This window comes from Rhodofomes roseus (assembly GCF_022264815.1).
Source record: "Rhodofomes roseus strain CIRM-BRFM 1785 chromosome Unknown C8Q71scaffold_8, whole genome shotgun sequence".
NCBI classification, from domain to species: domain Eukaryota; kingdom Fungi; phylum Basidiomycota; class Agaricomycetes; order Polyporales; family Fomitopsidaceae; genus Rhodofomes; species Rhodofomes roseus.
In genome coordinates, this window is record NW_025952964.1 from 1,603,706 (window position 1) to 1,614,925 (window position 11,220).

The window sequence follows — 11,220 nt, forward strand, 5'->3', positions numbered from 1 at the left end:
CCTGAAGCTTCAGTATCAGTACTACTCGCCGTGACGGCGTTGTAGTGTGAGCCAGCCTGCTATGAGATGTTACTAAGCCGTGGGAGATAAGATAAGATCACACAGTACGTACATTAGTCCTCGTCCGCAACTTCGAGTCTTCCACGACCATCGTCTTCTGCTAGACATGCAGCTTGCAGGATCAGAAGATCTTGCAGCCGTCAATGTCACGAAAGAGCAGGCGCAACAAATCATAGATCGCCACCGGCGAGGCTCAGCGTCCGTATCATCTATAGTGTTACATTCAAGTAGCGGCTTCAGGTCAAGATATTCTCACTTACCTCTCCATTGCCACACACTAAATCCGAACTCGTAGTGGCTTCACACCCACCAAAACCTACCACATCACGCTCGCCGACGGGACAGCCTACACGCTCCGTGTCTCTCCGCCTCCACCCCCAGCGGGCGACAGCTACGCTCCGAACACGCTCGCGCACGAACACGCGTTGCTGCAGCGCCTCTCATCCAATACATCCCTCCCACTGCCAACGGCCTACGCGCTCGACACCTCTTTCGATATCCTCCAGTTCCCATACCTGCTCCTTTCGCGCCCATCCGGCGTTCCGCTCTCCCGCGCGCGCGCGCAAGGTCTTCTCAGCGAGCGGCAGGTCCTCCTGCTCGACCTCCGCCTCGGAGCGCTCTTGCATGAGCAGCACGACGTGCAGAACGACTGGTTCGGAACGCCCGCACAGGAGCACGATGGTCTGTACAGCTGGCAGGAGGCGTTTACATTCCTCCTCGAGACCCTCATCGAGGATGCGAATGCACTCGGTGTAGCACTGGCGCACGAGAAGCTGAGGAAGCCGCTGGGGCGCGCGATAGGGAGCTTCCTGTTTGACGATTGCGAAGTGCCATCGCTCGTCTCGTTTGCCGGCGACGAGGACGCGATCGTCGTGGATGTCAGTCAGGACTCGGAGGCGTCGAGGGGCGCGGACGAAGTCCCCGTTACGAGCTTCCTGACAGTGAGCCACGCGCTATGGGGCGATCCGCTCTTGGAAACATTGTTCATGGACCCGAGCAAGGCGTTGGAGGAGGGGTATGGCGGCTCGTTGATCGTGTTTCGCAGGCAGAAGACGAAGAGACTGTGGTATACAGTCTTTCTTGCCCTCATGGTCTTGGTCCAGGCCAAGCGCGAGGAACAGACCGGAGTGCGACGGACGGACAGTGGGAAGGTGGCTTGGGCAAGAAAAAGGATCGATGAATGTATAGAAGAACTGCAGACTGCGCCGACTTACTGAGGTAGTTGTCGTCCAGTGGCTCGCCACTCGCCACACCGCTGCCATGTACACACAATCCGAACAGTTCGACCATCATCCATGCGAAGACTGCCATTATCCGCTCCATAAGGTATCGCCTACCTTGCTCTAGCGTCATCAATATTCTATCGAACACCCTGTGATCACCGCTTTGACCCTGCTCATATGAACCCATTGTTCTGTACTGGGGCGGTGAACACGTTGCCAGCCAGACGCCTGCGGAAGAATTATGTTGTAGCACTGCCTTGCGTTATAGCAGCTATCCAAGTACAAGTATGATAGTAGGTTCTGAACTTCTATGTACGATGCGATATTCGCTTAGATCTTGACTGACCCAAGGCCATTCGCGATTTCTGTGAAGGATGGGATCAGACGAGTCGTCGAGGCCGCAGTAATCTAGGGGACATACCCTTTACGTCGTCATTCGGGCCTTCTTTCTTGCTGCTCAAGGGGGACACATCACCAATGGGGTACTGTGGTTGTGGCGCACCGATGGGGGGAGGAAGCGGGCTGTTTCCGCTATCGACGCTCTCGATGCGGCCGTCGTGCCACTTGACGGTGACGCTCCCGTCCTGGTTCCCGAAGTACGCCGCCTTCGCCATGTGGCAGAATAGGCCGACCTCGACGACGCCCGTGAGCATCTTGATGCGTGTGAGCAGAGTGTACGGGTCGCGCATCATCTCCTCGGGGAAGGGCGCGTCGATGACGAAGTTGCCGTTGTCCGTCACGACCGGGCCCGCCTTCGACTTGGCCATGCGGAGCGTCGCGCCCGGCGAGCCGACGAGGTGTACGTTCTGAAGCACCTTGGCGTACGCGAACTGCGCGACCTCAATCGGCACGCCTTGTTTGAACTGCCACGGCCGGTGAGAGAGTAGGACGGGATGTGAGAAGGGGTAAACGCACGTTCTTCCCAAGCACGTCGGAGTTCTTGCGGTAGTCGGCCACGACGATGAAGGTATCCGCCGCCTCCGCGAGCACCTTCTCGCGCAGATGGCACGCCCCGCCGCCCTTGATGCAGTTCAGCGTCTCGTCGACCCTGTGTACGGCGGTCAGCTCTCTCTCGCCGGCGGGACGCCCGACGGTCTAAACGCACTCATCCGCACCGTCGATCGTGACGTCAATGACGGGGTACTGGTCGACGTCGCCGAGCAGCAGCTGCGCGCTCACGATGAGCTCCTTGGACTGGAAGCTCGTCGGGATGAAGACGCGGTCCTTGTTGCGCGCCAAGCCTTGCGAGACTATCCGCTCGACCACGTACGGCACTGTCGACCCTGAGCCAATGCCAATGACCTGCACACATCAGGACCGGAGGTGGTGCAGACGAGCGGGACGCACCTTGTACTCCGGCAACACATGTCTGTCCACAGCCGTCCATGCCGCCAGGCGCTTAGACGCCTCAATCACCGTTGTCGGCGGGGGGACTACGTCGGGGTGAATCTTCCCCATCTCTCGGAATCGGGCAGAGGAAGAGAGGCGCACCCTTTGGGTGTGGTGGGATGAGCGCAGGCGGGCTGCCCGTCTTTAAGAGCGAGACCGACTGGCCGAGCGTCTGGCGGAGCGGGCTCGGGTAGACAGACTCGCTCGGGGTCCTTAGCGACGAAGGATGCGTTTAAGCGACAGAAGATGAGGGTAGGAAGCGTGTTGGTGGGGTGTGAGAGGTACGATGAGTGTGATGTGTAGGCTGGAGGTACGCAGGACTCACTGGAGGTCGGGCGTCAAGATGGCAGGTGGAATTGGCATCTTGCTGGGCTGTACAGACTCGCGCGGGCTCCTGACCCGTGTGCAGCGTTTATATAGGTGTAGACGACGAGTAGAACAGAGGGGACGGTGGGCAAAACGCGGGAGTAGGAACATAGAAATAGAGATTCCCAGCTTCACTCAGCAACCGTCGGTCCGGAACGTGACTTTCTTCTCGACGCCCATCTCGTCTGTCGGCCGCTCTGCTGCCCTCCGCGTGTCGCCGACTGACATCGGTCGCTCGATAGGTACTTACTATCACGGTTCAGGAAGGACACCGCAGGACGCTGAGGAACCAAAATGAAGGCCATAAAAGGTGCGTGGCCAGCCGTATGGCTGTGTCGAAGTCGGAAGCCTCACGGACGCGTCTAGGCGTCCTGCTCACCTGGTTCGTATCTCCATGGACTGGCTGATATCCCATGGACCACCTTATCGTATCTGACGTCGGCCCTTGAAACGCTCTCATCAACTGGCGTGGATCGGACAGCGACTCGGCCGTGAAGCAGATTCTGTTGACCATGAACGAGAAGGAGAGCTTCATCATCGAGGACCTCGATGATTATCACGTTGTCATCAAAGCCGACGAGGAGTGGCGGGTTCGGCGGGAACTGGAGGCTGAGGTGTGTATCTGAGTGTCTCAGAGGGTGGTTGTGTTCTGAGTGTCGATGTCTCATAGCTCGAGAAGAACACTTACAGTTTGGAGTGAAGTCTCCCTCGCCATCGCAATAGATGCTGTGTGCTGTAGTGGCAATGGAAATCGGTGTACTTGTATCATATTATGTTAGGTGATTCATTCATCTTTTGAGCCGCTCACTTTTTGCGGAAGAAGCATAAGACATCCCGGCGAGCTGTACGTTCCGCGAGGCGGCACCAGAAGTCTGAAACCAATACCCTCGACAATATCTGGCGGTGATCAATCTGATGCACGAGGGAGACTGCTCCCAGTGTGGCTCTCCCTGCGCCCTCTTGACTCGATCCGTATGACCCAAACAGTTCACATTGTCCTCCCAAATCGCCGTAACACGAGTTGTCGATGGCGCTGCGAACGCACAGCCACTTAGAATTCTCTTTGTGTTGCAAAGTGAGCTGTACTTCTAAGAGTATTTCCAGGCGGGCAGGAGCCAAGCAACGAGTCACGTCCTACATCAATAGGGCTATATCCTTTTGACGACCCAAATAGTCTACTCACTGTACTATAGCTTCTGTCGGTCACCAACGAGCAGTACATATTGTCTCATCAACCCTAGAGAGTAGAATCAATCCAGACGTGTTTGTATGACTCGGGTTACAAGAAATACATGGAGCGTCGAAGTGCGAGCGTGCATACATTGGCAGTACATGCCGGCTTCATCGGTCCGGAGGCTCCGGGCGTCGGGCGCTGTAGACACGGGCGCGCCCAAGGCCCGCCTTGTTCTCAGTTCGTCTGCACCGTCTGTGCAGCTCTGCGGGGCTCGCTGAGTCCCTCCCTCTACGTCAATATCTATCGCATTCCTGTCATGAACAGTCACATATCACAGTTTCGCAGAAAAGTCCGCATCTGGTAGGAGGCGGAGGCCCATCACTGTGCATCAGGGGGTCACCGCCCTCGATGGCGACCGCTATGACCACCGACTTAGACTCTAGTGTGGCCCGCCCAGCCATATACGAGGACACGTGGTATTTGTTTCACCACAGAACTTCGGCGGCGGGTGCCCACGCAAGAATGGAGCTACCGCAAGTGGGTTCTAAATGCATAGCTCGTGTGTCCGTGGTTACTAACCTGCGAGCAGGCCTCCTAACGTCTGGTAGTGGTTACCTTCCCTATCGGTACAATGCCACTAGCTAGCATTCCTGCGTTGCGGCCACCACAATGTCGGTTGCTATGGTGGCTCAGGCACTAGCGACCTTGGCCCAACGGCGAACTCGAGGATTGTCCGCCCGCATGTGCCGCAAACCCCTATTCGGTTGGTAAGGAAGGTCGTCGCCCACTGCTGATGATATGCAAGGCTCATTTGCGATGCTACAGAATATTCTCGGACGGAAAACAGTGTTCAGACTCCCTGCACGCCGCCACGCGGACCGTGCGAAATAGCAGGATGCGCGGTGTTTGTGCGGGACAAACAGGTGAGCCACTACGCCTGCCTCGAGGCTCGCGAGAATCACGGCGCGACTTTCCTGACAAGGCAGTTGTTTGATCCAGCCAAATACTGCACAACAGGTGCAAAGCGCGCGCTGCGTCGATCACAGCCGTATATGGTATGTGAGCCACTCCGACCTTCTCGGCGTTGAAAGTGCGCCACTCGGGAATTTCCTGTTAAGGCAGTTGTTTGACGCGATCTTCGATATGTTTGGCCGTGGCGCAGCAGCCTTCGCCCGCCTGTGTGGTAGTATTTGGCCGCGCCCATAACAGGCAGGAATCAATCAAGGCACAAGGTGCACTGTCCAAGAAGTCCGCTCGAGCGTTTCTTGCCCATGGCCAGCAGCTATAAAGAGGGGGCGGTTTCGCCCTCTTTCCCCCATCACCCAGCCTCCCGAGCTCGGCGTTCCCTCCCCAGGAACCCTCCTCCCTTGTGCCGACCTCTGCTCCCAGTGCCACACTGCACACCATGCCCCGTGCACGGAAGGCTGCCATCACCCCATCCGCGAGGGCCACCACCCCCTACACGCGGAAACTCGAAGATAAACCTGTTGACTCTGAGAAATGGGTAAGTTGTGCTATGGTTCAGTACCTTCGCGCCTGAACTCATAGCAATATCTTAGCCCTGTCTCGTATGTTCGCGGGAGCTGAGTAGGTGCGCGGACGTCCCTCGTCACGTCAACGGGCATGTCAACAGTTTGTGAGTCATCCATGCATAAGCGTTCCCACTGGTAGTGACATCGATCTGTCCATAGAATGTATGACTGTCCGTGGCCCGAGTGCGCAAAACTAGACGCACAATTTACGAACATGATGACCCATTTCGATGCACAGTACGTGACTATGCACCAGATGGTCATTCATCCTTCGTCTGACGCATTCCTTCCAGTGCAAAGATTAAAAGGCGCAGCTGCAAAGAATGTGGTCGTTACGCCACAGACCCCGCGACAGTGTCCCGCTGCTCCCACAAAGGAAAGAAGCGGAGAAAGGCGCGTAGCACTCCCGAGTCGGAGCCCTCTTCGACAACCTCCGTGGCGTCCGCCAGCTCCTCGCGGGCCGATGTTTACGACGACCTCCATGAAGATCCCGTCGCAGGTCCCAGTAACCAACAGCCATCCCACGGCCCCGAACCCTTCCTTCATAGCTTCGACGGCTTCGAATACGCCTTCGCCGAAGAAGCTGAGCCGCAGTTCTTCGACGCTGGCGATCAGAACGGGTTTTGGGCCGCGCCCGAGGCACCTTCCGCTCGCCACGACATCCCCGCCACCTATGCGGCAGCGCCACAGCCCGCCGCACAGCCCGACTGGGTCCCCGACGTGCAGCCTCACCTCCCTCTCGCGTTCCCGCCCCTGGAGGAGGACTTCGAACGTGAAGACGTCTTCGTCGACCTCAATGAGGTCCATGCACCAGCGCCACTGCCGGCCGGACCTTACGTTCAGGACCCTCTGCCCCCGTTCCCGCAATTCGAGGCCGATGTTGAGCGGGCCAATGCATATGTCGACCTCAACGAGGTCCATGTGCCGCCCCCGCCGCCCGCCTACGCGGACGTCGACCCTGCCCTGCAGCCGCCGGCCGACAACATGGTCTTCTTCCCGGAGTTACATGGCCACCTCTACGAGCCGATGATCAACAACTTTTATGATGTCACACGGCACGTGGCCGTGTACATGGACCCGCGCGAGGGCATCCCCAGGATGGAGCCCGAGTTCGACTTCTACTACGCGTACATGCCCAACGGCGAGGGCTTCCTCCTCGACTTCGTGCCGAGCACGTCGCCGAACTTCATTCACGCGGCGGAGGTCGCGCAGTGGCTCGATGCTTCGTACGCGTGAGCTTCGGACCCGTCACCCCCCTATGCATCTCTCATTTCTCGACACCCTGCATCAGTCTCTTCGCGCCCGGCATACATGTACATTTCTCACTTGGACACTTCCCGCATGGGATTGGATTGGATCGGATTGGATCGGATTCTGCATTGGCTTCACTCATCTGCGTTTATTTCTATTTAATCTAGCATGCGCACCTGCATTGTAGTGGAAGGATAGCCCCCACTCCCATATACCCCGAGTATACCCCTCTGGCACCGAGGTCCTCTGTTTTCTTTAGACTAGCCTTGGTCTGTTGCTTCATTAGTTCGTAGCCATAGCTGTTACGTACCTCTCTGCCAGAATATACCCCTCGGTTTTCCCCGGACACGTTCTGCGCGCTGTGTGAAGTGAGATCTCGCCTCGACATGCCGCTGCTATGTCCATGCGTGCAGCGAGGGCGGTGGCGCGTTGGCCCGATCGGAAGGCCATGGTGGACAACGGAGGCCCCTATACTTCATTCAAAGTCGCGGACCCTCCGCTGACGACCAGGTCCCCGTCCTGTGCGTGATAGGGGCACTCACCTCGTCGCCAGCCGTTTACAGCCACAACCACACACCGACGCAACGGCAACCAAGAAGTGGTCAATCGCACAGGGGAAAGCCCAGTCTATCGCTACGGAAGAGGTGCACAGACAGACGTCAAGAATCACAAAGAGTAGATCCTGGAGGTTGCCGCGGTGAGCAGATCTCGAGATGCCGGACAAGGCGGATGACTCACTCCTCCAGCAGCTCTATTCCCCCGACTGCCCTCTGCACGTCCGGCTCAATCTCATCTATAGCCTTCCGCACGTCCTCGCCGAGCGCCAAGGGGCCGCAGACACCGACTGACACGCCTCTCAGCTTGTCACCGGCACCCGGGAGAGGCCCCGCTTCCTGTGTACGGCTGAGGACGTCCCGGAGGCGAATCGCAATGCTCGGACGACCGGAGAGAAGAGTGAGGCCGGCCGGTAGCTCGTATGTGCCACATGTTCGCTCGGAGATCGACACTCTGGTGTGGAAGACGGTTACTTGGAAGGCCACCCCAGCCGACCGACTCTGCGCAAGCAGGAATGTAAAGTGAGGGATCATCGGTGTCAGGCAGTCTGAAGATGGCAGGTGAGTAGAGGGTCTGTCGCACTGGCTGTAGACTTACCGGAGTAGGGGACACACCAGACTAGGTCAAGGACAGTGACGCTGCTAGTCCCATCTGCTGCTTTCCGGATGAGCTCTTCCGCTGCTGCGAGGCCGTATGAGATCCCGCTACCGCCAACGACGAGCAAGGCTCCTGAGAAGCTCGACAGCATGGTGTCGCCGGGCCCTCCTACGTGACTTCCCCGTAAGCCTAATCGCTTGCGGCACCAGACGGTAACTCACCATATGGCCCTTCAACCATGACGGTGATGGTCACGTTCGAGCCGTCCAGTTGTTCTCGCCGCGACAAGGCTTGCAGCCGCCTCGTCCACCTCCCCGTGTTCTTGCAGAGAAGGACAAGCCCTTGCTGCGCGACACCCCTGCTGGCGCTGGCGATTGTAAACGGGTGCGTCTCCGTCCATCCTACCCACCCCATGCTCCTCGAGAGGACGCGGAGCCGGACGTGTTGGCCTGCGCGCCAGCCCGAAGTCAGGGAGGGGATCTCGACCCAGGTGGCGCAGAGCTCGGGGAAGCACTGGATACGTGCGGTGCAGACGCGGGTCTTGATGCAGCGCAGGACGATGTCGGCGACGTAGATGCCTGCGCTGGCTATGACCCAGGGTATGGCAGGGCGCATGTGGAGACAGACCTATCCAGAGCTAAGTAATCTTGCAGATGATTCGGAACTGATGGACGTACCGTGACCAAGAACCCGATGAACGAGGCGATGTGCGAGAGATAGAAGATACTGTATGCCCGCGCACGCCAGATCGCCAGGGAGAAGAAGAACAAAATGTCTATGCATACGATCGCAACCACGCCCCAGACAAAGCGCGGCTCGGAGATATGCCTGACAAAGCTTCCCGCCATGGTCCATTTGTACACTTCCAGACCGCTCAGCTGAGTGCCAGATTGATTGCGACGAGGTACATACCATATCCAATGACGTGAATGTTCGCGGCAATGGTGAGCAGTCGACCAGCGAACCGATGGATGTAGTTAAGCTGAAGAGTCCTTGAGTGCGATGCGCTGCCAAGATGGATCACGGCCGACTCACATGGTCCCATCCGATTCCGAGCAACAAGCTGATGATGTTGTTCTTCGATGCGAGAATGACGACCCAAGGGATCTGGGACACCGCTACATAGCCCGGCCTCAGAGGGTTCGTGAAGATGCTTGTGTGGTAGAGCCCGGAGAAGAGCAATACCCCGAAGTAGAACGCGCAGAATAGGGTTCCACCTAAGTTAATCCCCTCGATGAATGGCGTCCGAAGGAAAGGGATGACGGGCCTGACAAGCGTATCCCAAGCAGGTATGTGCATGGGAGGTGAGGCCGATGAAGAGTGATCGGCCTTCTCGTTCGGGGCTGAGGTGTGCATCAAATCCTGCTCTGAATGGTCTACCGCGATAGTCGATGAACTTGGAGGGGATGGAGGTAAGGCGGTATCGGAACGAACTAGATGGTTTGGACATCAGCGTTACATCAAGCGACATTCGCATGGTTATGGGCTACGCACGTAAGAAATGGCCATCTCTCCTCTCGCTAGGTGTGCAGAGGCGCGCATATATACGCGGGAGTTGGAGCAGCGTACAGACGGTAAGGATTGACACGAGAAAGATGTCTGTCCAGAATACGACAGAGACATTTACTCCACCCACATCACCGTGATGGTGAGAGCGTGTTTGTACTGGCGAAGGGTTAGAGAAGCCGTCCGCCATGTCAAATGGAGGGTATGCAGGATAGAAAAGCGAAGATAAAATGGCGATGCGCGGGATTCACCTCCCCAGTGGTATGGGTGCCAGCCGCCGGGTGAGGCTGACATTACGTTCTCACCCAGTAGGTGCTCGGCCTTACTGCAGCCATTGCGATGCATAGCAGTGACAACTACGATGGAATATACTGATAATACATCGCTGAGCACGTAAGAATATCAAGTTTCGATTAGGACGCACCAGCTGTACTAAGGAACACCAAAGTCGCGGAATTGTCATGTCGCGGTCTCGATGCACAGGCGTTCAAGGCATAAGCCAAATGGGATACTAGATGTGTGTACACTGTATATGCGTTGGTCCAGCTTTCAAGTATTCTGCATGATGTCAGTTCAGAGTGTCGGGTCACTGCAACTCTGGACGTTGCGGCGCGGGCCGCGGCAGTGCTGCTGCCAGCACTTACCGTGTTAAGTTAGTGCCAATGTCTGGCAAATGTCTGGTGTCTGCAACTGAACAGGCAGTAGATATAAATGGTGAAATCAATCATGGATGTGGCCGTCAGCAATAGGCATCGAGGTGGGCATGAAGTTCAGACAAAGTTCAGACGACGTTCGGTCCTCCTCGCTGGCTCGATGGAAACCAATTACGTAACCTGAAACCTACGGTCGACAACGTCGGCGTTTGCCGAGAGGCGCATACCGGGCGCTTACATGTCTACCATTGTTCCCTCCAAGTTCTTCGTACCGTCGTGTTCGCTACAAGAAATATGCTCCACATTCTCATGCATTGACTCTGAGTACATGGTCTCGCTCTACAGACCCATCTGAGCTCTACGAGCTCATAGACCCAACAACTCACCAGCAAATTCGGTGCTATCACATTCCACGTCGCTCGAGCCAAGCTGAGGTGTGCCACTGCGCAGAACCGCGACATAGTACTTTTGAGCGGGCAAGCCGGTGAGTTTCCCCATATATATCGACGTCCCGGGGCAGCACTTACGCTACACTTTACATAGAAACTCACAGTATCACCCCCAAAGACGACTGTCTGCGGAGTGGCGTTCTGCAAAGACATGGGACTAGCCACAACGTTGCATGAACAGCACGATTATGCAGATCACCTGCGATCAGTCCGGTATGCCCGTTGGGGCGCATAGGTACCCTGTGGAGGTCACTAAGCAGGCGGTAGGACCAACGGCCAATCCCTTCGTATCAGCTGTGCTACGGACACAGCGTCTGGTCGCCGTCAGCATGCCAAACCTGCATGTGAGTACTATGATCTTAATGCTCGATGCATTCAGATGAACTCATTAGGGTGTCCAGTTACGTCGCGGCGGTTGGCAGGATGCGACGAAATGTGAGTCGATCAGTGGTCTATGTCTGTGCT

General features: G+C 56.9%; 5 protein-coding genes across 5 annotated transcripts; 3 read left to right on the forward strand and 2 right to left on the reverse strand.

Moving 5' to 3' along the window:
• Positions 1 to 166: 166 nt before the first annotated feature.
• Positions 167 to 1,277, forward strand: C8Q71DRAFT_706099 (uncharacterized protein; the record flags this gene model as incomplete). The annotated part of the gene is made up of 2 exons (XM_047920485.1): positions 167 to 300; positions 356 to 1,277. The coding sequence occupies 2 exons, from the start codon at positions 167 to 169 to the stop codon at positions 1,275 to 1,277; spliced, it is 1,056 nt and encodes a 351-aa protein (XP_047780111.1).
• Positions 1,278 to 1,512: 235 nt separating this feature from the next.
• C8Q71DRAFT_756045 (ribose 5-phosphate isomerase) lies at positions 1,513 to 3,179 on the reverse strand. The gene is made up of 7 exons (XM_047923574.1): positions 2,998 to 3,179; positions 2,775 to 2,884; positions 2,631 to 2,716; positions 2,389 to 2,585; positions 2,199 to 2,331; positions 1,705 to 2,146; positions 1,513 to 1,648 (listed from the first exon to the last, which is right to left on the reverse strand). The coding sequence occupies exons 1-7, from the start codon at positions 3,147 to 3,149 to the stop codon at positions 1,614 to 1,616; spliced, it is 1,155 nt and encodes a 384-aa protein (XP_047780112.1). The 5' UTR covers positions 3,150 to 3,179; the 3' UTR covers positions 1,513 to 1,613.
• Positions 3,180 to 3,845, forward strand: C8Q71DRAFT_756047 (nucleotide excision repair TFIIH subunit). Its single transcript, XM_047923575.1, has 4 exons — positions 3,180 to 3,348; positions 3,405 to 3,420; positions 3,520 to 3,652; positions 3,709 to 3,845. Exons 1-4 carry the CDS (start codon positions 3,333 to 3,335, stop codon positions 3,736 to 3,738), a joined length of 195 nt encoding a protein of 64 aa, XP_047780113.1. The 5' UTR covers positions 3,180 to 3,332; the 3' UTR covers positions 3,739 to 3,845.
• A 1,672-nt stretch (positions 3,846 to 5,517) lies between these two features.
• On the forward strand, positions 5,518 to 7,069 carry C8Q71DRAFT_577260 (uncharacterized protein). The gene is made up of 4 exons (XM_047919471.1): positions 5,518 to 5,716; positions 5,772 to 5,848; positions 5,904 to 5,981; positions 6,038 to 7,069. The coding sequence occupies exons 1-4, from the start codon at positions 5,618 to 5,620 to the stop codon at positions 6,978 to 6,980; spliced, it is 1,197 nt and encodes a 398-aa protein (XP_047780114.1). The 5' UTR covers positions 5,518 to 5,617; the 3' UTR covers positions 6,981 to 7,069.
• A 453-nt stretch (positions 7,070 to 7,522) lies between these two features.
• C8Q71DRAFT_577250 (iron reductase) lies at positions 7,523 to 9,959 on the reverse strand. The gene is made up of 8 exons (XM_047919470.1): positions 9,642 to 9,959; positions 9,183 to 9,580; positions 9,060 to 9,129; positions 8,825 to 9,009; positions 8,369 to 8,774; positions 8,148 to 8,315; positions 7,734 to 8,097; positions 7,523 to 7,677 (listed from the first exon to the last, which is right to left on the reverse strand). The coding sequence occupies exons 1-8, from the start codon at positions 9,841 to 9,843 to the stop codon at positions 7,662 to 7,664; spliced, it is 1,809 nt and encodes a 602-aa protein (XP_047780115.1). The 5' UTR covers positions 9,844 to 9,959; the 3' UTR covers positions 7,523 to 7,661.
• Positions 9,960 to 11,220: the final 1,261 nt, after the last annotated feature.

What these genes read in the sequence shown, in the direction of transcription:
- C8Q71DRAFT_756045 (XM_047923574.1), bottom strand. Translation starts at nt 3,149, where the DNA reads ATGTTCCTACTCCCGCGTTTTGCCCACCGTCCCCTCTGTTCTACTCGT. An exon ending in ATCTTGACGCCCGACCTCCA is followed by an intron (nt 2,885 to 2,997) that starts GTGAGTCCTGCG and finishes TTCGTCGCTAAG; the next exon opens with GACCCCGAGCGAGTCTGTCT. An exon ending in CCCGAATGACGACGTAAAGG is followed by an intron (nt 1,649 to 1,704) that starts GTATGTCCCCTA and finishes CATCCTTCACAG; the next exon opens with AAATCGCGAATGGCCTTGGG.
- C8Q71DRAFT_756047 (XM_047923575.1), top strand. An exon ending in GGCGGGAACTGGAGGCTGAG is followed by an intron (nt 3,653 to 3,708) that starts GTGTGTATCTGA and finishes GATGTCTCATAG; the next exon opens with CTCGAGAAGAACACTTACAG.
- C8Q71DRAFT_577260 (XM_047919471.1), top strand. Translation starts at nt 5,618, where the DNA reads ATGCCCCGTGCACGGAAGGCTGCCATCACCCCATCCGCGAGGGCCACC. An exon ending in CTGTTGACTCTGAGAAATGG is followed by an intron (nt 5,717 to 5,771) that starts GTAAGTTGTGCT and finishes GCAATATCTTAG; the next exon opens with CCCTGTCTCGTATGTTCGCG. An exon ending in ATGACCCATTTCGATGCACA is followed by an intron (nt 5,982 to 6,037) that starts GTACGTGACTAT and finishes CATTCCTTCCAG; the next exon opens with TGCAAAGATTAAAAGGCGCA.
- C8Q71DRAFT_577250 (XM_047919470.1), bottom strand. Translation starts at nt 9,843, where the DNA reads ATGGCGGACGGCTTCTCTAACCCTTCGCCAGTACAAACACGCTCTCAC. An exon ending in GAGAGATGGCCATTTCTTAC is followed by an intron (nt 9,581 to 9,641) that starts GTGCGTAGCCCA and finishes CAAACCATCTAG; the next exon opens with TTCGTTCCGATACCGCCTTA. An exon ending in TCATCGGGTTCTTGGTCACG is followed by an intron (nt 8,775 to 8,824) that starts GTACGTCCATCA and finishes AGCTCTGGATAG; the next exon opens with GTCTGTCTCCACATGCGCCC.